At 38.8% G+C, this 25,518-nt stretch overlaps 1 protein-coding gene across 1 annotated transcript in view; it reads right to left on the reverse strand.

Moving 5' to 3' along the window:
- The window catches only part of epha6 (eph receptor A6), a 178,902-nt gene that overhangs the window by 56,255 nt on the left and 97,129 nt on the right, over positions 1-25,518 (reverse strand). Inside the window, exons 4-5 of the mRNA XM_046837773.1 lie at positions 6,926-7,081; positions 5,195-5,530 (exon numbers count right to left, since the gene is read on the reverse strand). Of these exons, the coding sequence (XP_046693729.1) occupies positions 5,195-5,530; positions 6,926-7,081 (492 nt within the window). The remainder of the gene's footprint in view (positions 1-5,194; positions 5,531-6,925; positions 7,082-25,518) is intronic.

Raw genomic sequence — 25,518 nt, forward strand, 5'->3', positions numbered from 1 at the left:
TGACAACAAAGCAAGGATCATGAAAGTCTACTTACAGTCATCACCAACTCCGGTTTCTGCTTAGCTTTCTTTTAACAGTCATCTAACAAGGTCTATTACTCCCTTAATCTGTTCCATTAACACAGACAGCAAGCTAAAATGGTTCTGTCAGAACAACAGCCACTGAGGTTTGAAAAGCAAATCAAGATCAGCCAATGGGCATTCGGAGGAGCAATTCATCTACAAGAAAGCCAGCAAATGAGCACGGTGAAGGATAGTGGCAATAAGTCAATGAAAAGGTTAGGGTCAAGAACTGGGCAGTGGAGCCTACAGGGCAGACTAATTCAGCTAAACTGGAGTCTTGTAATGGTCTTTGCTCTATCTGCTGACAGTGCCAGGGGCAAATGGAAAAAAAAAAAAAAAACTAGAACATGCCGACCTGAGCTACAGCACTATATCTTTATTAGTGTAAAAGTGAGTATGGGTGAGAAGAAGCACTAGCTTCTCCGATGACACTCTGAATGAAAGACCCTTGTCTCAGAAATGGGTTTGCTCAGCACACTGAGAATAGCATCGGAGTGGACTGTGGTGCACTCATTTCCCCACGGACCGCAGAGCCAGGGTCCGTAGAGAAACAAAGATATCTCTCTCCAGAATAACTGGGTACCAATGTATAATACTGACTCCTAAACTCAAGGGCCTGGAGGCAAGAAAATACATGTGCTGATGCAGTTTTATGCAAGAGAACTGGTCATACCTTTTGAAGCTTGGAATTGGATACATTTTGATGCTACAGTGAACGACCAGAATTTTTCCATTAAAACGACCTGAATAGTAATTAGGTTCGAATTTGTGAGTTCAACCATATCAAACAAACCAAACGCAAAGCCATAAATACACATTAAACATAATAATATTCACCAAACAAATTAAACGATTTACAAAGCATTATTTACTACTCATTAGGGGTGTAGCTGTACACGTATTCGTACACGTGTACCGAATGCAATCCTTGTTTTTACATGCGGAACACACCAAGTTGCCTCACGAATATATTAAGCGGCGGACCGCACGTTTGTTTCGTCTCTGCCTCGCACTTTGAGCGCAGTGTCACTGTGGATGCACTAGTCAGTCACTACTCAATCCGTACCAGAAACAAGATTTGTACTGTGCATGTGTGAAATCACTGTCACTTCCGGTCATCACCACCTTTTTTTTACGACAGTATAGCAATTTGTAATCTTTAGTATTTTATGTCCTGCTTAAAAAAGAGATAAATTCTGCATATCAAAGGAGTGAATAAATGAAAGGAGGATGGAAGGAATGAATTAATTTATGAATAAATAATGGAACAAATAAAAAAAATTACTATCTTGTGTTTCTTAAATGCAGACATTTGTTTGCTGAAGTATGCTGAAATATGTAGAACAGTCTTTTGAAAATGAAATATTCAATGTACACACACACACACACACACACACACACACACACACACACACACTTACATACACATCTGTATAACCCAAATAGGGTCTTACAAATGTAAACTGTTTAATCTTATAATTTATTAGATTTTATTTAATCAATTCAATTTGTGCCAATTTAATTGACTACTCAATTTCATCAATATAAAAAATGCATTGCATTAATTAAAAAAAATATTATACAATATTATTTTATGTTAATTAACCAAGCAGGCATTTTATTTAAAATTGTTTTACAAATGTAAACTGTTTAAATGTTGATGATCACAAATATTAAAAATAATAAACTGTATAAAAAAACTTTTTTTAAAAGAAGGAAGAAGAAGCAGTTTTATGCATTGCATTTTTCCCCCCTGACTGTACCAAAATTGAAACAAATTTTTACTTCAAAACCGAGGTACGTACCGAACAGTGAATTTTGTGTAACACCTGTACTAATCAAAAATCAATAAATTAACAAAGTGAACAAAAGTTTCTACAGTGACACCAGGACAGCTTGAAGTGGCCTGACATTTTACTAAGAGGCCAATTTTGGGCACTTAAGCAAGACCCTCATTCGCTCCCAAGTATTGCCATACCCTGCAGTCTGAACCCTATATCCTAACAAGCTGAGATATGTCAATAAAAATAATTTCAAAGTTATTCCAGTATGTGACTTCAGTAAATATTGCAGAACAACTGCTCATCTGCAAATCCATCTATATTGTAAATTAACCCTTTCACCATGTTTATTGTCTCTCACAATAGCAGAACATACAGGAGCATCCGAGCCCCCACCACATCCACCAGACTCTACAACAGTTTCTTCAGAGGCAGTACGATTATTGAACACCTACTCCTGCTGCCTCCCGATGCTCTCATGGGCAATTCAAAGACCTAACCCAGTTTGACTAAATACCACTGCACACCTGCACTGCACAAACTGCATCAGTCACATCTTTTTATTACGAACCTTTTTTCTTCTCGTTTTTTTTTTTTTTTTTGCTGCCAATATTGTTGCACACGACAGAATAGTCCACAGTCTTTTGTGTCTTTTGTGTCAGGGCGATGTGTCTTTTGTTTCTTGCACTTTATGTAGTCTTGCCTACTCTTTTGTGTCCTACCATAGTCAAGGAGAAATTACATTCTCTCCCAAGCTATAAAAAGGAATGGCAATAAAACCCCACCTGACTTGACCTGAATTGACAACTGAAAATACAGGAACTAGTAGCAAACTAACTATAAACTTGGCTTTCAAGCCCAATCTGTGTGTTCCTGAATGTGAGACAACTCAAGTATCTGGTTGCTGATGGTGTGTATGTTTTAATGTCACATCTCTTTGAGTTTGGGAGAGTTCACCCAGGTCTCTAAGCTCTTTGATCCTTAAAGTCATCTTGTAGTGTACATGTGCTAGAGGTGATGACCTTCCTGGCCCTGCAGCTCATCAGCATGATGTTCATGCCAGTGATGAATGGTGGCACTGGTGTCATGTGGATTATATCTGGCAGGACAATATTTACTATTGATGGGAGCTGCAAAACTATGCCATGCATAGACCCAATACATTTGTGTGGTAGAATCATGTATACCGTATTAGTCAATTATGTTTTCAGTAATGGGTGAACTTTGGTTTTGGTAAAAATGCGAACCATATGGAAAAACACTGTAGCATGTAGGACATGCAGTGGCCCAAAAAATATTTTCACAACTAGGGATGTGCATCTCCATTCGTATCTGATTCGTATCTCGATACATAGCCAACGATACATTGTAGATACATGTAAAGCAGCTCCTGATGCAATGCGATTCAACCTGATTACAATGTGGTGCTACATTTGTAGCATTTTAGCAGATGCCCCTATCCAGTGCGACTCACAACTGAGCAGTTGAGGGTTAAGGGCCTTGCCCAAGGGCCCAGGAGTGGCTCTTTGCTGAAACTGGGATTTTAGTCCAATGCCTTAACCATTAAACTACCACCTGACTGACTGGCTACTTTTATTGGAAAGATATTTTCCAATGAATTTACAGACAGGCTTTTTTAATTTCTTGAATATATCTATAAATGATTCATTAATGGTGAAGCACTGAAAGGCAACATCTGACAATATTCCATCACATAGCATGAATTTTCTGAGGAATTTCCAGAGGGAAATTTGGGTAAATAAATGACCTTTATGCGGGTATCTAGCAAGATAATTTCTAGCACGGCAGCAGGTGAGATCTTAGGGCCGTACTGTGAGCTGCCACAAAACAGCACTCCTTATTCCTCCAGGCAGAATTGCTTTAGATAATCTCTGTGTGAGAGCTATGAGGAAGCGTGGCAGACAAGAACAAGATTTCATACTGCTTACCAACCAGGCAGAAAAAGTATTCTGCTGTATATTATAAGCTTTCTGTTTGACGTTCATATCTGGAGGTGAAAGCACAAACAACATTTTTTTTATTACCACCTTTAAATGAAACACTCTAGGCAGAATTACACAAAAAAAGGAAAGCTGATATGTGAAGAATCTCATGAACCAGCGGTGACAAGGTGAAATAATCATCTTGGATATAAAAGTGTTTGTCTGAGTCTTTTGCCAGAAGCAGATCCTATGACAAATGAATTATAGAGATGGAAGGATAGAGAACATGCAATTATATTTATTCTTGAAGACGTTAAAAAAAGCAGGGGGTTTAGGGAATTAGTCAAATACTCGCAATTTAATTACGTTACGCCAAACACTGAGCTACCACTTCCCTATATCATGTATAAGGCTGGAGTTCACTCCAAGTTCATTTTCACATTTTTATTCTGCTTAAAATCATAATAAATTCTTTTAAATCATGCAACCATTCAGCACAGAGACAGTTTTTTCAACAACTAATTTTTTGTTTCATCAATGTTTGTTTCTTGGTTTTGTCTTTGAATTGAAATAAAACTGGATATACAGTTACTTCCAAATTAAGTATTCTGTTACAACATATAAAAGTAAATCTGTGGCAAAATTATTGTGGAAAAATGAACAAGAATATACATCACAAAAAAAAGAAAAAAAATCTGAACTTAGTCTTCGAATAAACATCATTCTTTGTAAATGGTTTTTAAAGCTTACTTTTTGCTGACAGTGGTTTAAGAATGCACTGTCTGAAATCTTTTGTGCTTTTAGAGTTTGTGATATGCTCTGCTAGGTCATGTTCACTATAAACTCTTGTGAGGAGGCGGGGCTTACTGTATTCAATTGCTAATGAGATATGAGTAGAGAGCTTCCTGATCCCCAAAACATCCTACTTGCACCCCGATCCATCTAATAAACTAATTTATAATCCTGTCCATCCTCGTCACTCCCAATAAAAATCACAGCATCTGCAACACTGCTACCTCCAGCTCCACCTCCTGTCTTTTCCTCAATGCCAATGTCTCTAAACCATACAACATCGCAGGTCTCACCACAGTCCTATAAACTTTCCCTTTCACTCTCACAGATACTCTTCTATCACAAATCACTCCTGCCACTCTCTTCTTCACTGCATTTCATAGCATTGTTGTGTTAAATGAAACTGTATGACGTCAATCCTGACGGTATCAAATCACCACTTTTAAGCTGTTTTGTGTGTTTTTCCGTGCCACTCTTAACCAGCATGTTTATTTACCTATAAAAAAATGCTTGCAATATCATCTTCTACCACAGAGGGCTCCAAATCCCCAATGCTAAAAAAGTAACATTCTGTAGCTTTAACTGCTAAACCACTGTTTCCAGGATCAAACTCACCAGCCTGCGCAGTGCTGATGGTAATGTTGGCCATCTGTCTCATCGCTCGTCCCATTCCCGACACACCATTAACCGCCTCGATCTGGAACGTGTAGTTAGCATTGGCCACAAAGTCCTGCACGGCTACGGAGGTGCGCGTCAGGCCCACGGGAGGAGGGACGAAGCGCACGTCGCTGTCGCACGGCTGGCAGGCCTGGCTCTCCACACTGCAGCGCTGGCACAGGACGTTATAGGTTACGTCCTTGCGGCCACCCGTGTCGCTGGGTGGAGCCCACTGAAGGAACAAAGCCGTCTCGTTCATGATGTACACCACGTTACGTGGAGGTGAAGGTGGTCCTGAGTCATAAAAAAAGGGGTGCGTTTAGTATTCCAATTAAAAATTCATTCTGTGTGGAAACATTTAATAGCAATAATCTCTGAAATATCAAAGAATCATAGTCAATTCGAGGGTTGGATACTGTGAGATGTTAACTCACTTCACATGACTTATAAAACGTATATTATTTTGCTCTGAAGCACTGCAGCTAAAAAAGTTTAGTGTCCTATAGCAAACCCGAAAAAATATATTCATCAAAAACCCTTTTCTTGATGACATACCACTGTTAGACCCTATTGACTAACAATTCACATATTTATTTATTTATTTATTTTCCTATTAAAAAAAGAAAATTCATGTTTTTGTATTTTATTAGTTGCGTTTACTTACATTAATCGTTGATCTTTGTATTTATACATTTGGTCAACAATTATAATTTGTTGTTTTTTTTTTTTTTTTAATATATAGTGTAATGTGCAATTTTATAATGGATAAACAAAGGTATGTGTTAAAACATTTAATGTGTTTATATATTTCACACTCATATATATTTAATGGGAATATATCCCATTAAATATATATTTTCCAAAAAAAGTTTATACTGTGATATAAGTACCAAAATCTAAAAACCTAATGGACATCCTTCCAAAAGTATTGGTACACTTTGTTTGGGGGGAAAAAACAAATACATAAAATTGCATATATCAGTACACACATATTATATATTGTATTTAAATTAGATTAAATTAAATGTAAATTTAGACCTATATCACGGCAACAAAAACACACACAAATACACTGTTAGCAATTGGCTTGAACTAAGCCCTAAATTCATACTAAACAAAAAAACAATCTAAATGTTTTAATCTATGGTACAGTTTAAAAGAGATTCACGCCAATAACAGAAAGCTGATTGGCTGTTGCATGTTGGTCTGATTTGAAGTCGTAATACAGCGAATTATATTTGGACTGGCAAAAGAAAGAACTACAACAACACGGAAACAACAACAACAACAACAAAACAATTCTAAAGTGTAGCAGGAGCATTTCAATGAGCATTAGAGGTAGCATTTAATGGACATCAAGAAATAAAGAGTTGTTTTAAACTATTTAAATCCTAGAACAGTGAATGTGAGACTTTGAAGGCCTAAAATTTAGATTTAAAAACTTTTTAAGACTAAGAACATAAGAAACCCTGAACATTCTGGTGTGGAGACACTTTTCTCTTTACACGTCTGAATAATAATTTGGGGAAAAGGAAAAAAGAATCACAAAAGCAAAAAGCAGGGTTCAGCATGGACAACAGACAGGACGATTTTACAATAAAGACCATGTCTGACTAGCATGAGCCTATGCATTAGAAAGTGCAATAACCAAGTCTAGACGGATGATTAGACAAAGAGAGGTGGACTGACGTGTGCAGGCGGTGCTCGGCGGGTCTTTGCCCGCTCTATAGTAGCCTTTCTCGCAGTGGCACAGCGCCGACGCCTCGGAGTGACTGAGACTGTGTGGAGGGCACTTTGAGCACTTGATGTTTCCGGCGAAGGCCTTGTAGAATCCAGCAGTGCAGGCTACGAACACACAGGGAGCAGAAATAGAACAGAAAAACACAGTTGAGAAGATGTGCTTCATTAAATACTAAACGCTTGTATATGAGTTATGTTACAGCGTTGGCTGCTGCTGCGACACCAAACCTCAACGGTGCTCTGATAAATAGCTGTTTGGAGATCTTTTGCTGACGTACAGAATTTCAATGCAGATGACTGTATATCTCAAACATGTCACTTCTGTTCAACATGAGTTATTTGTATTAGACTAGAAAAGACCTGTGTGTAATTCACAGCTCTGAGGTTGGAAAGTTTCAGGTTCACACCAATGATTTTTTAAACAGAGGGCTTGCAGCCTGATGAAGAGTAAAAAACTATATCAAGAAAGAAGAGGAAATATGAATGGATATATTTTTTTCTTCAGGGCTTTTGGAAAAGTTAGGAAGATTCCATGATTTCATTCATACAGGACAACAGTACTCTGTCACCATATCCAACTAATCTTATTCTAATTATTATCCAAAAGCAGCAAAAAAAACAACAAAAAAAACAAAAATAAAACAAATTTTTTGGAAAAGTCATTTTCTCCCAAATGAAAAAAAACAAACAAACATCTAAATCTAAAACATTTACATTTGTGGAATTTAGCAGACGCTCTACAAAAGTGCTTTGAGTCTCTAGCGATGAATAAATCTACACTATAACGCTAGATTACAAACCTTATATAAATAAACTACAACTCTTGATTTTTATGAAGCAAACTCCGAAAATGCTAATTTAGGTGTTTTTATTTTATTCAAGAACAATTCGCTTTGCTTCTTTTCCTCATCGAATGCAGTTTGATGAGAACCTTTACAGTGTAAAATGAAACAAATGTAGTCTATTAGTTGGTTCATTATATTTATTAGGTGCCTGCAATTAGAAAATTATTAGATTATTCCCAAAGCACGCTCTTCTTCAGTAAAAAACAGTCATAATATTGCTCTTTATCAGTGATTATCACTTTGTAAGCAAAAAATAAATTTAAAAAATCCATATTTGTATATCCTATAGTCTTATAATGTATTTGTTTTGTGCCGTTTTCCTCTGTGGACATTACCAATGTTAACTATTAAGAATTCATTTTAAAGTAAAGAGGAGAAAAAGGTTTTCAGAATAGTTTCAAAACCTCGTGCTTGAAGTGCTGGTGTAAACAACAACTACTACTATATCGGCTACAACAGCTACACTTTCAACAATACAATTACAACACTAAAAAACATCTACTATATTAACGAGAACTACAACTTTAACTGAACAACTACAACAATAACAACCACTAGTACTTTATCAGCTACAACTAGTCAAGTCAAGTTTATTTCTATAGCGATTTTCACAACAGACATTGTCTCAAAGCAGCTTTACAGAAATCAACAGTTAAGGTGAACGATGTGTATTTGTCCCTGATGAGCAGCCGTGAGGACTCCCTTAGATGTTATGAGGAAAAAACCGTGAGAGGAACCAGACTCAAAAGGGGAACCCATCCTCATTTGGGTAACATCAAGAGTGTGATTATAGTCTTTAAAACAATACAGAACACTGGAGAGTGAGAACTAACATGAGCACTGGAGTGTGTGATTATGAGTAATGTTTTTTCTACAGTTTTATACAGTCTTTGTAGTTATAAAACTAGGAGCTACTGAGCAACTCATAAAATAGCTCAACATTTGCGATCATCACAGATCCAACACCAGCTTCTCAATGCCAGAGCCTTTCAACACTCCAGGAGGTCCAGTGTCCAAACCCCACATGAAGTGGGATCCAATTGGCACTGGCACGTCTCTAGATGGTTCGGGACAACTTTTGCAGCCACTTTTGTGGTGCTGTTTTCCTCTGTGAGCATCAGTGAGGTTTATCTATTCATTTAAAAGTAAAAAGGGGAGAAAAGGTTTTTTTAGAATAACTTCATGCTGCACTTGTGGTGTTGAGCAGATGCTGACCAATTAATCCAGAACCAACAACAATCCGAATCAAGTCGAGCAAATTGTAGGGGTTGCTTGATCAAATGCACACACACACTAAAGCATGCATTTTTAAAAATGCTTTGAACTGATGCCTAAATGCTTCCTCTGAGACTTATTATCTGTGTGTAATCCTGGCCCCAAGCTTCTGACATGATGAGGAAAGGCTGGATGTTTAGTATCTCTAAGTGCTTTCTCTGTGTGTGTGTGTGTGTGTGTGTGTGTGTGTGTGTGTGTGTGTGTTTTAAACCCTTATTAGAAGATCAAAGCTGAGGGATAATACTGACTTCCCTCCATCAAAACTACACACAAAGCTCACGCACGTTTCCAGGTCATGAGATTTGTTTTTTCATGTAATGCCGACTTGTTCGTGAGAATCCTGTCAGAGCCAACAGAGAAAATGACAACTCCACCCAAAACAACCAGAAATATAACAACTACAAAAATAACAACAACAACTACTTTATCAGCTACAACAACTACACCTTCAACAAAACAACTACAATTCCAATACCAACTACTATAACTGCTACTATTATACCAGCTACAGCAACAACTACATTGTTCAGCAAAACAGCTACATCAGTAACAACTACTACTATTACTACTACTACATCAGCTACAAGAACAACAACAGCAACTACACCTATAACAAAATAGCTACAACACTAACAACAACTTCGATCGTTACTACTAGCAGCTACAACTTCATCTATAATAACACCACAAACTACAATCATTACTACTACTATTACTGTATATCATTAACTACAACCACATCTACAATTACACAACTACAATCATTACTACTACCATTACTGTATATCATTAACTACAACCACATCTACAATTACACAACTACAATCATTACTACTACCATTACTGTATATCATTAACTACAACCACATCTACAATTACACAACTACAATCATTACTAATACTATTACTGTATATCATTAACTACAACCACATCTACAATTACACAACTACAGTCATTACTAATACTATTACTGTATATCATTAACTACAACCACATCTACAATTACACAACTACAATCATTACTACTACTATAAATAAATAAATATAAAATAGGGAAAATCCAACAAAACACATTTATTCACGTCATCCTTTCTTTACAACAACAAAACAAACATAAACAATATTTTGTCTTCATGCTCTACATTAAGTTTGCTTTCATTCATAATAAGCATACATTTGTATAAAGCATCCATATTTGTCCTTGACCATATTGATTAGAGTATAAAAAAGTATAATAAAAGTATTAATTGCAAAATCATGGTTGAAGCTCTGACCGCAACCCAATTAAACACCTTTGGAATAAATTTGACCACACAATTGGACCAAAATCTAAAAGAACACTTTCTCAGAAGAGTGGAGGCTATTATGAGATCAAATCGAGATTAAATGTCGAAGGGGATGCGCAAAAGAAGCACATACTGATTTAATGCTCTGCAAACGTTTGTGTATGTAGTGTAGGTGATTTACTACTAACCCGCAACCTAAAACGTGATGAGTACTATTACTACTATGACAATTACATCTACAACACCTACAGCCTCACTTTGTACAGTATTCTATTCGCTGTTTCAGGGCTTCTGGCTGCATTAGCATTTTTAAATCTGAACATGCCCTGGCGCTTACACTTCGAGAACTACTTCGACTTTTATTTCATTATTATTATTTTTTTTCCAATCACAGCAGTGCGCTCCCCGAGCAGCAGCAGATGTATATCATTAAGCCTCATTAATTTATCTTCGCATTTCAGCAGGCCTTTTGACAAATTGTGCTTCAGTTTTTGACACGACTGCGTTATGAGCGCCGGGTGGCAGGTCACATCCCAATCTGTCTGAAACAAACAACTTGGAAGTGATATTTAGTGTGCTCTTTAAAAAAACATATACGTGAAGGAGATGTATAAGTAGACCTTCGGGGCTGATCTGAACTGTGTCTTCATTACTGACATCGATTCGCTAACTCTTTCGCTCTCTGACTCTGAATTTATCAAGTTATGAGGGAAAAAGCTATAAAAAAAGATACATACATAAATTGAGGCTAAATCAGAAAGAATGCAGCAGTCATGAGAATCTAAAACCAATATTGAAGATACAAATTAAAGCACAACAGAAATCAACTGAAATACAGTTCATGGACATGCCAATAAATGCTTTAATAAAATTCTAACTTTAAACACTTTTTCCTTTCAATAAGTGGTGATTCCTTTAGCCACTCCCACTCACACACTATCCACCAATCTGAACCTTGGTGGGCGGAGCCTCTGGATGTAATCTGATAAATTCGCATCACATCTGCTTATCAATTTCCAACAATTGTGAACACACATGAAATATCAAACACATCTGTCTTTAATAATAATAATAATAATAATAATAATAATAATAATAATAATAACAATAATAATAATTTCTTGTATAATAATTCTCTCATTATTATTCGCAGCATCTCTAATTAATGTTTCATCCATTTCAATTTTTCTTGTGAATCTACATGTTGACCCCAGATGTCCCCTGTGTAGTCTCCCCCTGTATCAGCTCTATCTGCACTGCTAGAGACGTCTCAGCATCTTGTCCTATTTACTGTATTTGCAGATTTGACGCTACACCCCGTGATTCCGCCAGCATGTGTTTTTATCGGCCTGGCCGTTTGGCTACACTCCTGAATCCGTCTTTCTCCACCCACCTGAGAAAAAAGCGCACACTGTTTATTCTCTCTCATGTAAACAAAGTAAAACTTTAGCTTGTAGACAATGTGGAGAGTGAGATGGAAGTTAAGGGCGGCCGTTAAAAAATAAAGAAATAAATAATGCCACTGAAGCAGTTACACAGTGATAAAGTGGTGCTTTATACTGTAGTTAGGTGACAGTTTTATGTTTAATATTAGGTGAAGCACAATAACCTACACCGGCCGGTGGAATATTTACTAGGGCAATTACTTCCATCAGTACTAGCAGTATTAACAGCAGGAGGCACATTAACGTTAAGAGGTGCACATCATAGTTAGAGACGTAGAAGATGAGCAGGCGGTGTGTCAGAGGCGTTACGTGTCACTAGATGAAGAGCGGTGATTGCGAGAGCGGTACGATTCTGCAGCATTTGCCCAGCAGTCCTACAGGCAAACACACTGCAGAATGGCCCCGCTCTCGACACCAAAGCAGCCGGTGGAAAGCATGTGAAGAGTCCGCCGAGTGATTCGCACCTGGGGAATTAGCTCATGTTTCATTTGTTGGCAATCTCATATCATATATTATATATATATATATATATATATATATATATATATATATATATATATATATATATATATATATATATATATAGTATTGGCTTTATTAGTATTTGGTCACACAATTGAATGTCATGACATTTCTTTCTTTTGAATTAGGAGAACCTGTGCACAAAGCCAGCTTCTTGAAGATGTGCTTTACATGGTTGGAGTGGAAGATCTCCTGCTATAGAGCTCCAACCCTATTGAACACCTTTGGGATAATTGTGAATGCTGACTGCAGCCCAGTCCTTCTCATCTCACCTACATCAGCACCTGACATTACTATTACTCTTGTGGCTGAATGATCACAAATGTTCACAAGCACACTTGAAGATCTAGTGGAACATCTTCCCAGAAGAGTGGAGGTTATTCTAACAGCAAATGGGGACTAAATGTGAAATGAGATGCCAGGATTCCACCAACACGTTTTTGTGTATATATATATATATATATATATATATATATATATATATATATATACACACACTGTAGCTTCCTTCCACTTCTATGCTAACTTAATAGTTTCACTTCGCACTCTGGAATCTCTGATGGAATTAGGACTGACTAAACGCTAAGTTTAATTCCACCACAACACCACTTGATCAAAGTTTGTTCTGTACTACTGAGTGCTCAAAGTTCTTAAAAGGCAATCAAACAACCCGGTTTAATGGACTTTGTGTATTAGGAGAAAGACATATAGAGAGAGAGAGTGAGTGTGAAAGAGCGAGAGAAAGAGAGGTAACTCAATATAAAGATTCTTCCTCTTCTCTTTCATACAATGATATAAGAAACAAGGTAATGTCTACTAACATACATTACAAGAGGTGTATATCCACTTTCTTTCTGTGCATTACTTACATCGAAGGGGAAAAAACATCTTCTTTCAGCTGCTCCCATTAGGGGTCGCCACAGCAGATCATCCGTCTCCATACCCCCCCTGTCCTCCACATCTGCCCCCTTCAACCAAACCCTCACCACATCCATAAACCTCCTCCTTGGTCTTCATCTTTCCCTCCTTCCTGGTGGCTCCATCCTCAGCATTCTTCTACCGATATACCCCATGTCCCTTCTCTGCACGTGTCCAAACCATCTCAATCTCGCCTCCCTCACCTTGTCTCCAAAACGTCCTACATGTGCTGTCCCTCTAATAAACTCATTACTAATCCTGTCCATCCTCATCATCCCAACGAAAACCTCAACATCTTCAGCTCTGACACTAACTTATTACCTAAACGCCTTCAATGTAGCTACATGACAGGGCGAAAATGCAAACAAAAACAAAACAAAACTCTCTCTCTCTCTCTTTCTCGCATATATACATTTATATATATGGATTTTAAACCAGATCATTTTTTGGGATGTGCTGCAGCAATGTACAAAGCTGAAGTTTACTAAAAGAAATAATTTATAATCAGAGACTTCTAATGAAAATCGTAAAAAAAAAAAAAAAAAAACATCAAAGAAATGTAAAAAAGGACACAAAAGCAAGTGTCAAGACCATCAAGATGCTTCTGGTGACAGGCTGTGGATTAAGAGCGATGTTCTTTCTTTTTCAGTCTCTTTCAGTCTGTATGCACTCATTGTCCTCTTTTTGACTGTCCCTTGACAGGAGGACAAGGGAGGAATGTCTCTGCCTTCTTTTTCTTCTGTCTGGGCGAATGACAGCTTCAGGGCTGGAGGACACAGCCGGGCAGAACGAGCAGAGTAGGGGGGAAAGGAAAAGCCAGTAGGGGATACCCTAATAGAACACACCCTGCTTGTGACGTGCAACGTGCAACATGTTAATAAAGATATAATGTGGAGCTCTGATATGCTGTTAGATTCATAACTGGTTTTGATAGTAAGGAAAATAATTAACATGTTTATTTTTTAAATAAGTGAAGGATATCATTATAGTTATGGACCAGGGTTGCCAGATCTACATAAAAATACAATGTAATATTAAAACATGTACAGTATTTACTCTGAATAGCTCTTGGTTATAAATCTGCTCCATATACTGTGCAAATGAATGCACTATATGGACTCTATATAGACAAAAGTATTGGGACACCTGACTTTTCCACCCATATGTAGTTCTTCCTACCACATATAACCAGGAGACCCGAACCTGTTCCAGCATGACAATGCCCCTGTGCACAAAGCCAGTGCCATGAAAATATGCTTTACATGAGTTGGAGTGGAAGATCTCCTGCTTTGGAACTCCAAACCTATTGAACATATTTTGGGATGAATCGCTGACTGCACTAGAGACCTCCTCACCTCACCTACATCAGTACGTGACCACAAATCTTTACAAATACACTGGACAATCTATTGGAAAATCCTCCCAGAAGACTGGAGGGAATTATAACAGCAAATGGAGACTAAATGTCAATTAGATGTGCACATCGGGTGTGGTGCAGGAGGCGGGGTTTAAGGTCAAAGATTTAAAGAAACTGCGATTTTCACTGGGAGTAACAAGGATTATAAACTAGTTTATTAGAGGGACATCGCATGTAGGACGTTTTGAAGACAAGGTGAAAGACGAGTGATTAAGATGGTTTGGTCATGTGCAGAGGAATGACATGGGGTAAATAGGTAAAAGAATGCCAAGGATGGAGGAAAAGATGAAGGCCAAGGAGAAGGTTTATGGATGTGGTAATGGAAGACATGCAGGTGGTTGGTTTGAGGACAGAGTGTTATGGAGATGGGTGATCTACTGTGGTGACCACTAACAGGATCAGCCAAAAGAATTAGAAGAAGAGTGAGAAAAAGTGTGGTATTACTGTCACCACTCCAAATGTTTCTGTTTCAAAAAATGACACACCCTCTAGTGGTTTATCGGCCTTCTTTTTCTTCTACAACAGCAATGTATATTTAGTCCTTACACAATTCCTTAACATTCTCTAGACACCTCGTACTTTATACCTGAATGTTCTGATAATGTTTTATGTCTAAAAACAGGTCAGAAACATTTATTACATTTGACTCGTGATGTGGGAAGCAGAAAGGGTGAGAGACATTGACAAAAAGTATGTGTGTAAGAGAGAGAGAGAGAGAGAGAGAGAGAGAGAGAGAGAGAGAGAGAGAGAGCGAGAGAGACTGACTGAGTGCATAAAGTAATTATGTTCGCATATGCAGTTTAAATTCTCATCCGCCTTTAACAGAGCATCTCTGAGTCACTGACCCGACAGTGCTAATGCAGCCCGGGCATCATCATCATCATCATCATCATCATCATCATCATCATCATCATCATCGTCTTTTCATCCTTCTTACCCCATTTTCCTCACTCCTGTTTTTTGCTCACTCACTCACTCCTTCTTCTCTTTCACTCTATACTTTTTACATTTACCTGCCCCATCTCTCTCTCTCTCTCTCTCTCTCTCTCTCTCTCTCTCTCTCTCTCAATCTGTCGACTGTCCATCTGAATATGGAAATAAGCGTACCAGATTGCCTCCTGCAGGATGCCGTAAACCAGCAGAAGAAATAGAGCTTATATATAGTGCAATATATTTATGTGCTAAAAAGCTGCGCGGAAAAATTATATATTCAAATATATTTTATATCATTAAGGAGGGAAAAACTAAACAAAAACAAACAAATAATAAGAAAATACATTATATTAAAATAAATTAATATATTAATGAATGTTAATGTGTATATATATATATATATATATATATATATATATATATATATATATATATATATATATATATATATATATATATATAATGTTCTATTTCATTTCCACATTTTTTTTTATTCCGTCGCAGGCCCCGCCGATTCGAATCCCACTAATTTGCAGCCGTTTTTCTTATCCTGCCATTTTGCTTTCGAAATCTCTGAGCCGTTGCCCTGAATGTTAATCACAGCTGTCATTTAGCATTTAACTGGAAGACACCCTGAATGAAGACAGTGACATATTGCAGGGGAATTGCACGTCCTGCCGCTGTTGTGTGTATTTTCTTAAATAAATAGGCTCCCTTTATTTATTTATTTATTTATTTTACTTTTTCATTGTATTTTTATTTTATTTTTTTACCTTCAGTGTCAATTGCACTAGCGATCGGCTAAATAAATAAAATTATGGACTATAAAGCGCACCCATATATAAGCCGCACCCACTGAATTTGACAAAGATTTTTATTTTAAACGTAAATAAGCAGCACCTGTCTATAAGCCTGTCTACATTCAAACTAATGAACTTTACACAGGCTTTAAAGAAAGACAGTGTCTGTTACACGGTGTAACGTGTGAAATATGTTGCGCTTCCTTTAGGAGCATAGCGGTATTCTGGGAATAGCATGCCACTGCATTATTTTTCTATTACTGCATGTGTGCAAGACCGAGGATTATGTCCTTATTATTTTCTGATGCTCATTTCTAAGTTTCTTTGACTAACCCGTAGTCAAAAAAACTTAAAAAAAACAGTAGCCTACCAAGAAAGTCATTGTTCACTGTCTTCCTTCTTCCTTTCACAACTATTTCTCTCCAGAGTTTATCTTTTGGCATCGTTGTGCGTTAAAAAAACCCTTTTTTTCTTCCGAAGCCGTGCAGCTCAGAACACAGGTGAGGTGCGTTTTTTCGGAAATTTCATTGGTCTAATGTTATGGGGTTCAGTTTTTTGGCTTGAAGTTTGTGAAACCAGGAAAAATCCAGGAAAAATGTATAAATTAGCCGCTTCGTTGTTTAAGCCGCGGGGTTCAAAAGTCCGAAAAATACGGTATATATATATATATATATATATATATATATATATATATATATATATATATATATATATATATATATATATATAAATATACAGAGCTTTGAAACGTCTTAGCATTATTCAATTTTAAGCCGAACTTATACTTAAATGTATAATGGAGAAAGTGCTATACAGAAGCAGGGCCTTGAGAGGAACAAAACCTTTTTGTTTTGTAAGTTTTCTTTAGATGAGGTAGTATCAAAGACTTTTGAAACTAGGTCTTTTTTTAAAAGAAAGTACTTTATTTGTCTACCTTTACGCACTATCACCTTCTCAATAGTCACAGCACATTACACCGCTCCAAGCGTTAGAAGCGTGTTAACACCTTCTGCGATTCACGCTGAATCTCTGCAATGGTGTCAAAAACGTCAACCTTTCAGTTGGATTTTCATCTTCGGGAAGAAAGCGAAGTCCACAGTAGCCAAATCTGGCCAGTAGGGTGTGTGGAAGTGAGATCATGTTGTTTCCAGCGAGAAACTTACGTGTGAGGAGACCTTAATGACTGAGTGCACACGTGGACAGAATAGCACCAGTCTTTTGGCATCCTGTCTTATTAAGGTCAGTGCTCCCTGTGACTGTGCGTGCAGCCTTGTGCTGCCATCTGTTACAAAAAAGTCTCCAAACCTTTTGATGCTTTCTCATATAGTGGACCGGGATTCTTCAATTTTTCTCATTACTTGAGGCATTTTATCTTGGCTGATCTACCAGCTACCATGAGCCAAGGCTGTTTGAGGAAACCAGGCGACTAGGGCATGGAAAGAACATAAACCTCTACCCAGACAGTAACTAGATTTTAGAATTAAAGCGGGAAAGCTGGATCCTGCCCCAGGCAGAATTAATGAATATATTATATAAAATCAGCATTTCCACATACATTTCAATTCCTTTTTTCATTTCCAATGTATTCTTATTTGTATCACACTTTTTACAATGTACATTGTTTCAAAGCAGCTTTACAGAGATACAGTGGTTATAAAATAATGTATCAATATGTTCCTTAGAATTCAAAATTTTTCCCTAATGTGAGGAAAATCTTCCTGACATTGCACGAGGAAGAAATCTTGAAAGGAACCAGACTCTAAACGGAAACTCATCCCATCTGGGTGGCACCGAATGACCGTTCATTGTTAAGGTGTGCACTGATGGATAATTAAATGAAACCTGTGGTCCTGAGCCATTGCAGTTGACTGTTGATATTAATTCCACTCTAAATCCATCCTCAAAGTTTCGAGTTGCTCAGAATCTTTTTTAGATTTTTGCTATTTATTTTAGATGGCTGAAGATCTACAAAAATGCAAAGCCAAAAGATTTGTTCAAATCGTGTTCAGTACCTGCAAAATGTGTTCGCTTTTAGAACAAATATAATCTGCTTTCCTCGAGATGTTTTTTCCCCAGTCTTAAAACTGTCCACATCCAGAGACTCTATGTTCATTCCAGCCTCAAATTCCTCTTCTTGGCCGACAAGATACGAATCTGCTGCTGTTCACCACCTGATATATTACTCAACTATATTGTGTGTTCTGAGATGCTTTTCTTGTAAAGAGTCATTATTTGACTTACTGCAGCCTCCCTGTCAGCTTCAACAAGTCTCCTTTGACCTCAGCTGGGTGTTTGCGTCCGCATAACCATGCAACAGACAGATTTCTTCTACACTATTTTGTGTAAACTTGTGCATGTGAAAATATCTGCATATCAAAACAAACACTCTGAACATCCCATTTGGCTCATCTGGCACCAACAAGAAAGTGGAATTTTCTAATAGGAAACCTAAGAAACCTGAGGAAACCTGAGGAAACACATGTAGGCCCTGGAAGAAAATGCGAAAGAACGTATTTATTTTGTTTTACACCAAAATAATATGAACAGACCTTGGCGGAAAAAAATACAAAATAAAATCGATTCAGTGCCTGAATAAAAATTGCATTGTAGCTTCTCGTATCTCGCATCATAATTTGTATATATCGATGATTTTACGTTTAGAATTTCTAACACCGTCATTGTCTTTTCTCCTTTTTACTCTCATTTACACGAAGCATTTCCTATATAAAACATCAAAATCTTGCTCTTTAACTAGTGTCAAAGCACAGCCTTTGCATTGGTACTGTTTATCCTCCAATGGCCATTTAACATTCATCAGTTCTCTCTCTCCAATTTCATCTGTTTCTCTTTTCCTCATCCCTCCACCTGGTCATTAAACTTAAAGCCGTCGCTGTCAGCGCTCCCCTGGACGCTTGCTGCTCCTCCTCGCTCGGCAGAATTATAGAAAGGCAAAACAAAGTTAATGAATTCTTAATGAGCGCTGGACAGAGAGAGAGAGAGAGAGAGAGAGAGAGAGAGAGAGAGAGAAGTGCAAAACTGTCTTCCACTTGATTGATGATCGTTAGAGTGTTTTCAAATAATCCAGGCCTGTGGGCTTTCTTCACTGCAATTTAAACCCTCGTCTCAGGTAGCATCAGAGTGGATCTTTCTCAGGTGGGGGAGGGGCACAACAGCACTATATCACAGTAATTGAAAATATATACGCTATATGCACAAAAGTTTGTGGATACCTGAAAATAAGATTGGGAAGTGTTCCCTTTTTAACATCACATTCCAATTCATTTGCAGTTATAATAACCTCTACTCTACTGAGAAGATGTTCCACTAGACTTTGGTGTGTGCTTCTGGAGAATTTATTGAACTACAAAGGTGTTAGTGAAGTCAGGTACTAATGTAGGTGAGGTGAGGAGGCCTGGGGGTGCAGTCAGCATTCACATTCCCAAAGATGTTCAAGAGGGTTGAAGATAAAGGTTTATAGCAGGAGATCTTCGACTTTAACCCATGTAAAGCACATGTAATGGAGCTGGTTTCATTCTGGAACATGTTTTGGGTCTCCCAGTGAAGGCAAGTGATGGGAAAATTTCACGTTACCACATCAAATGACATCCTGTACAATTGTGTGCCTCCAAAATTAAACGCTCTGGGGATGAACCACAAAAAGGTGGAAAAGTCAGAATGCGTTTAGCTGAGATTTTCCAGGTAAATGGCAACAAAAAGAAAAAAAAAGAGTTTTTATGCAAAAATGTATATTTAACCAAAATTTCTTAAAGAAGAAATATATTTCCACAAAACAACGTACATCTTGGTATTCCTGAAATTATTGACTGAAATGCTAACGTTACAGCTTCACAAAAACTCCACCATTCCAACAGTGTGAAGCTTTACCAATACAAGCCCCTGTGCAAGTCGACTGTGGAGCAATTTTAAATGTTTATTCTAAAATGACCAGGGGAAGATCTAGCACCAAAGGAGCACAAAACTACAGTACACTACACTTCTCACCCGAGGTGGAAAGTAATGAAGTACAAATACGTCGTTACTTCTAGTATCAGTACTTTATTTTATTATTTATTTTTTTGGACAACTTTTACTTTTACTCATTACTTTTTTACACAAATATCTGTACTTTCTACTTCTTACATTTTCAAACCAGCCTTGTTACTTTAGTTTTAATCTATTTGTGAAATGTCAACCAAATAACATTGGGTGGGGGGGCATAGACATCGGGGGTGTCAATAGGAATTTTGCCCAGGGTTCCAAAAGGCAAAAAACTGCCCTGTTTATGCAGGATGTAATAGACACAAGAAAGAAAGAGAGCGAGAGAAAGAGAGATACAGGGCAGGGCTGACAGTGTATATGGGGATGTGTGTGGGAAAGCGGAGGTTGCCAGATGTAGGCGCGCCAATCCGCGAGTGCGTGCGTGCTACGAGTGAGTACGAGGAAAAGGAAAGGCGGCAGGCAAAAATTAATGAAAAATAAAAGAAAGCTCTGTTGTCGTCTCTTCCTTTCAAGCCAGAACCAGTGACATCTGTTACAGGTTTGTCATATTGCCACGTGATGTAGCAACTTTAGATTAGCAAATCTTCAACAGTTCATCTCTCATCTGCTCAGTGTTGTTGATCTTAAATCTAAAATATCGTTCTACATGCTGACTTGCTCTGCTGATTACACTGACTTGTGCCAAGAAGCTGAGTTGAGCCTGAACCTTAAAGATCACCAATTAGCCCATTCTTGGCCTGGTGCTAACAGCACTGGCCCGCAGAGACGCTGCACTACGGTATGCATAGCTGACCTTAATGAACATCTATCGGCCTTAATGAACCCCTCCACACAAACACACACACGCACTCCGACTTTCAGTCATTTAGATTTAATTAGTATTTGGTGTGCAATTAAATCAAGGTTCACTTATAGAGTGGAACAGATAATTGTGAATGATGGCTGTGCTCTTGCCAAACAAACCCCACCCAAAATGAGCACAAAAATCCACAATCACACTCCAAACTCTAGTGAAAGTTATAATAAGTAGCAATTGGAAACGTCTCTAGGTTACACATGTGGAACCTGAGGGAACAGGACGCTGCGTAACGCTTTGGGAACGTTTTCGGGTTGTCTATGCTCTGAATCATGTGTGTAATTAGTCCAATGGAAAGTGTGGCATCATTGGCGAGTTGATATCACAATCAAGAAGCTATAAACACACATGGATTGAGACCGGCACTAGCTTCTGAAAATGGAAGAAAGCGCTGAAGGGATGCAGGCAGTGTGGCATGGAGACGCAGCGTCTCGTTCCCTCATAGAACCAGGGTTACATACGTAACGTAGAGTCGTTACCAATCAGGAACTCGAGCTGCATCAACAACACTTTGGGAGCGAGAGTCCAATCACACTGAACTAACCAGTCCCTGCCTAGTGTTGATGGGCACATCTAGGTCGAAGGACTGAGGGGCCAGTAGTGGCATGACGGTCAAGGCTATAAACCTGACAAAGGTCAGCAGGGTGGACTAGCCCACAGCGTTGCATATGTCCCAGAGAGAAACTCCAGAGGACAAAGCCTTAGAGGATGCCACACTCTAAATAGAGTGAGCTCTGACCCCAAAAGAAGCGGGGAGACCAGAGGACTCATAGGACGATTAAAAAGGGTCCCTCTGTCATCCCTTTTTTATGCAACCCTACGTCCTTTTTGGAACTATGAAGTACCTGCTGTAGAACCCGGCCTCTCTGTCTGACAACCTGACCACCTCGATGGCCTCCTTTCTTAAGAAAGTATCTACTTCTTGTTCCATGACCAGAGCCTGCTGGAGCAGGCACACCCCGTTGAGCTGGTGCCGACGAGACCCGGACTGAATCAACTAGCCTCATTCTACAGTGCGCAGGACCCCCAAGAACCATTTGGCAGAACCTTTAGGCTGCTAGATCATCCCTTAAGGGGATCAGTCTGACCTCTGGTATACCTAGAGCCGGAGCTTAGGCCCTGGTGCAGCTCTAGGGGCCTCCTGCAGGGCAGCAAACCCTCCAAGTCCGCTAGAGTACCTGGCTGTGCCCTGAATTACTGAAAGAGTTAACAAACTCTATAAGGGCACCGTATACTGAGGTGCACAGCGCCCCTTCCTGGGGAAGTCCCCAGATAGTCCTGTATCAGGACCTTTTCGCCAAAGCTCCTATATTGAGAAAGATGGTACTCAGACCCATCAGCAGGGTTGTGGTTGCGGCTGCGCCCACGAGATCGATGCTGGAGCTACCAGATTCCTTTCAGTACACACAAGAGCGGCTAATGACCCAAATGGTATCTTTAGATACTCTGAGAGCTAAGTCTGTGGCACAGTAAAGCTCTGGCTTCCTGACTACCCGACGTGTCTTTCATATCTGCTCCCGTATCGGGTTAGATATGAAAGACACGTCAGGTAGTCAGGAAGCCAGAGCTTCCTGATGGCAAACATCAGACCAAGGCATAGAGGCAGTGATGCAGGTTGCAGAAAGTGCACGTCGAGTTTACTGGATGGGCCAGTTTTCTGCTGATCAGCTGGCCAATCTATATCCAGCTTAGAAACAGCATGAGTCACTACCTCCAACAGGTCCTCGAGGGTTATATCTGAAGGCTTGCCGACATTCCCCACCTTAAAGTGAAGAGAGGTGAAGCTGCGCCTGCTGGTCGCAAAGGGAAAAAAAACGGCGATTGGCGTGCTTCCAAACATGAGAGAATGCTGGACCCAGCCAGTAAAAAAGGAGAAAGAGGCAAGCCCGTTTAAAATCCCTCTGCAAGGTTTACCTGCAAACCCAAGGTCCTTGAACGCTGCTTCACCTCAGTAAGAGAGGGGCCAGAACTGTGAGGAGCGGGAGCACCCTCCTCAAAGAGGGCTCCCCGGGAACTGATCGTATGCGTACATTTTGCAGCAATATGAGCAGCCGGCTCCCTCGAGAGCCGAGTAAGCACAATGGCCTCCCAAGCAAGCGACTCACAAACTGTTCTTGATATCTATCTATCTAAAATGCTATTGCATTTTACCTTTTCATAGAACAGACACAAACAGAGCACTTCCCGAACAAACAGAAGCTGGTGACGATTTTAATCAATGTGCGTTTATAGCTTCCTGGTCATGACGTCACCCCACTGGTTACGCCACGCTTTTCATTGGACTGATTACACACGTGATTCAGAGTGTGGACAACATGAAAGCGTTGACACAGCTCGAGTTGATGAAAGGCAACTAAATGTGGAATGGGATGTTCTGAAATGGTCATATGTCTATGAAGTTTTTGTCCAAAAAGTGTATATTATAAGCTTTTGTTAGGGGCTATGAGGTCCAAGTTTTTGGTTTTTCACACACTCCTATGTTTCAGAGTAGCAGACTCTGAGAAACTTTGATTGGCTTTACTGAGAATATCGTGTGTGTCGGCGGTGTGTGTTGAAGACCTGCCAACAGCACCCTCCATGAAAAGAGCTTTTTTAAACCGCATGATGGTTACAGGATGCCAAAGCGATTTATAGCCAGGTGCTCGTTGACACTGCATGACGAAAAGAGAGAAAAGAATGAAAAGAATGAAAGGAGTGAAAAGAAATACTGGCTATAGATTTCTCAAGGGGAAAAAATGCATCGCTTCAGCTTCACAAATTGTCTGACATTTTATAATTAGGGATTATCAGGTAAGAAGAATCCACCCTGATGCTCGGGAAGAAATTGCAAAGTACGTCAATAATTACATAAAATGTTACATTGACAAAACTGTACAGTAAAAAGCAGCAGATCATAATTACTAATTCTCTCTTTTAAGGTAAAACTAGTCTTATCCTTAGTAATCAATTCACAATAAAATTCCATGTATACAAAGCCTCTGACTTACGCACTGTGTAAATATTCTCCCTTTGCCAAGTTCGTGTTACAGCTATCCATCTCAAAGCGACTGCTTTACAGAAAGCAGCGCAGAATTACCAGATACCCAAGAACTAGCAAAGAAAAAAAACCTCTCAAATGTAAGAAACAGGCGGCATGAGGCAGGTGGAGGGAGATTACCTGCGAATGTGGCTGTGTGAAAAGAAGCATAACAGGCATATGAAGTCTTAGCTGGAAATCAAACGTGCCCTCCTCTTGCTCCCTCCTAACCCTCGTTCAATAGCCCTTTTTCGGTCCCTATTTTTCTTCTTTTTTTTTTTTTTTTTTTAAAGGGACATTTACAGAGCCTGCACTCTGCAGATTAAAAACTAGAGAGTGAAAGATTGGACACAGAAAAGAAAAAAGAAAGAAAGGGAGGAAAAGGGAAAGTGGTTAAAACAATCTCCGGCACGTAGCCTTAGCCAGACGGATCTGCGAGTAGGTTTTGCTTGGCAGAATGAAGCGAATAAAAAGAACGCTGATCACCTGGCTATGATACAATCCATCAAGGATTTCATACAAATATTTAAATAATTACATCTTGGGGTTGCTTTTTAGGCCCTAAAACTGAGATCTTGATTGTATTGTGTATAACGTAATATTATATATATTTGTATAAAATGCAGCTTTAAAATGATTACTTTCAAAAAAGTTTCCAAACATACTGTACTTAACCCTATGTGAAAAAGTAATTGCACTGTAAACCTAATAACTGGTTGTGCCACCCTTAGCAGTAAGCATTTGCAAAGACTTGCAATGAGTCATTTACGTCGCTGTGGAGGAATTTTGGCCCACCCTTCTTGCACATTAGAGGATTTCTGAGCATGAATGGCCTGTTTAAGTTCATGCCACAGCATCTCAAACAGATTTAAGTCCAGAATTTGACTAGGCCACTCAATTTGACTGAGAGATGGAAGACTGAGTTTGCAGACAGATGGACTTTAAATGTAGTCCTCTATATTGGTATGTATGCTCTATTGAGTTTTGTGATATCTAATGTTCATATATGTTGGGTTTTGTAGTGTCTTGGAGGAACATTGTATCGTTTCATTGGGTACTGTAACAGCTGTATGTAAATGTATGTAAATTATTTTTCCTTTCCTTATTTTTCCTCTAATCTAAGCATCTTAAAGCGTAGCTATTATACCTAAACTTAGTCCTTAGTCCCCGAGCACAAAAGCACAGGGGTTCGATAGAATCAAGCGAGTCTAAAACCAGAGCAACCCACA

Source organism: Silurus meridionalis, chromosome 24 (assembly GCF_014805685.1).
Source record: "Silurus meridionalis isolate SWU-2019-XX chromosome 24, ASM1480568v1, whole genome shotgun sequence".
Lineage (NCBI taxonomy): Eukaryota > Metazoa > Chordata > Actinopteri > Siluriformes > Siluridae > Silurus > Silurus meridionalis.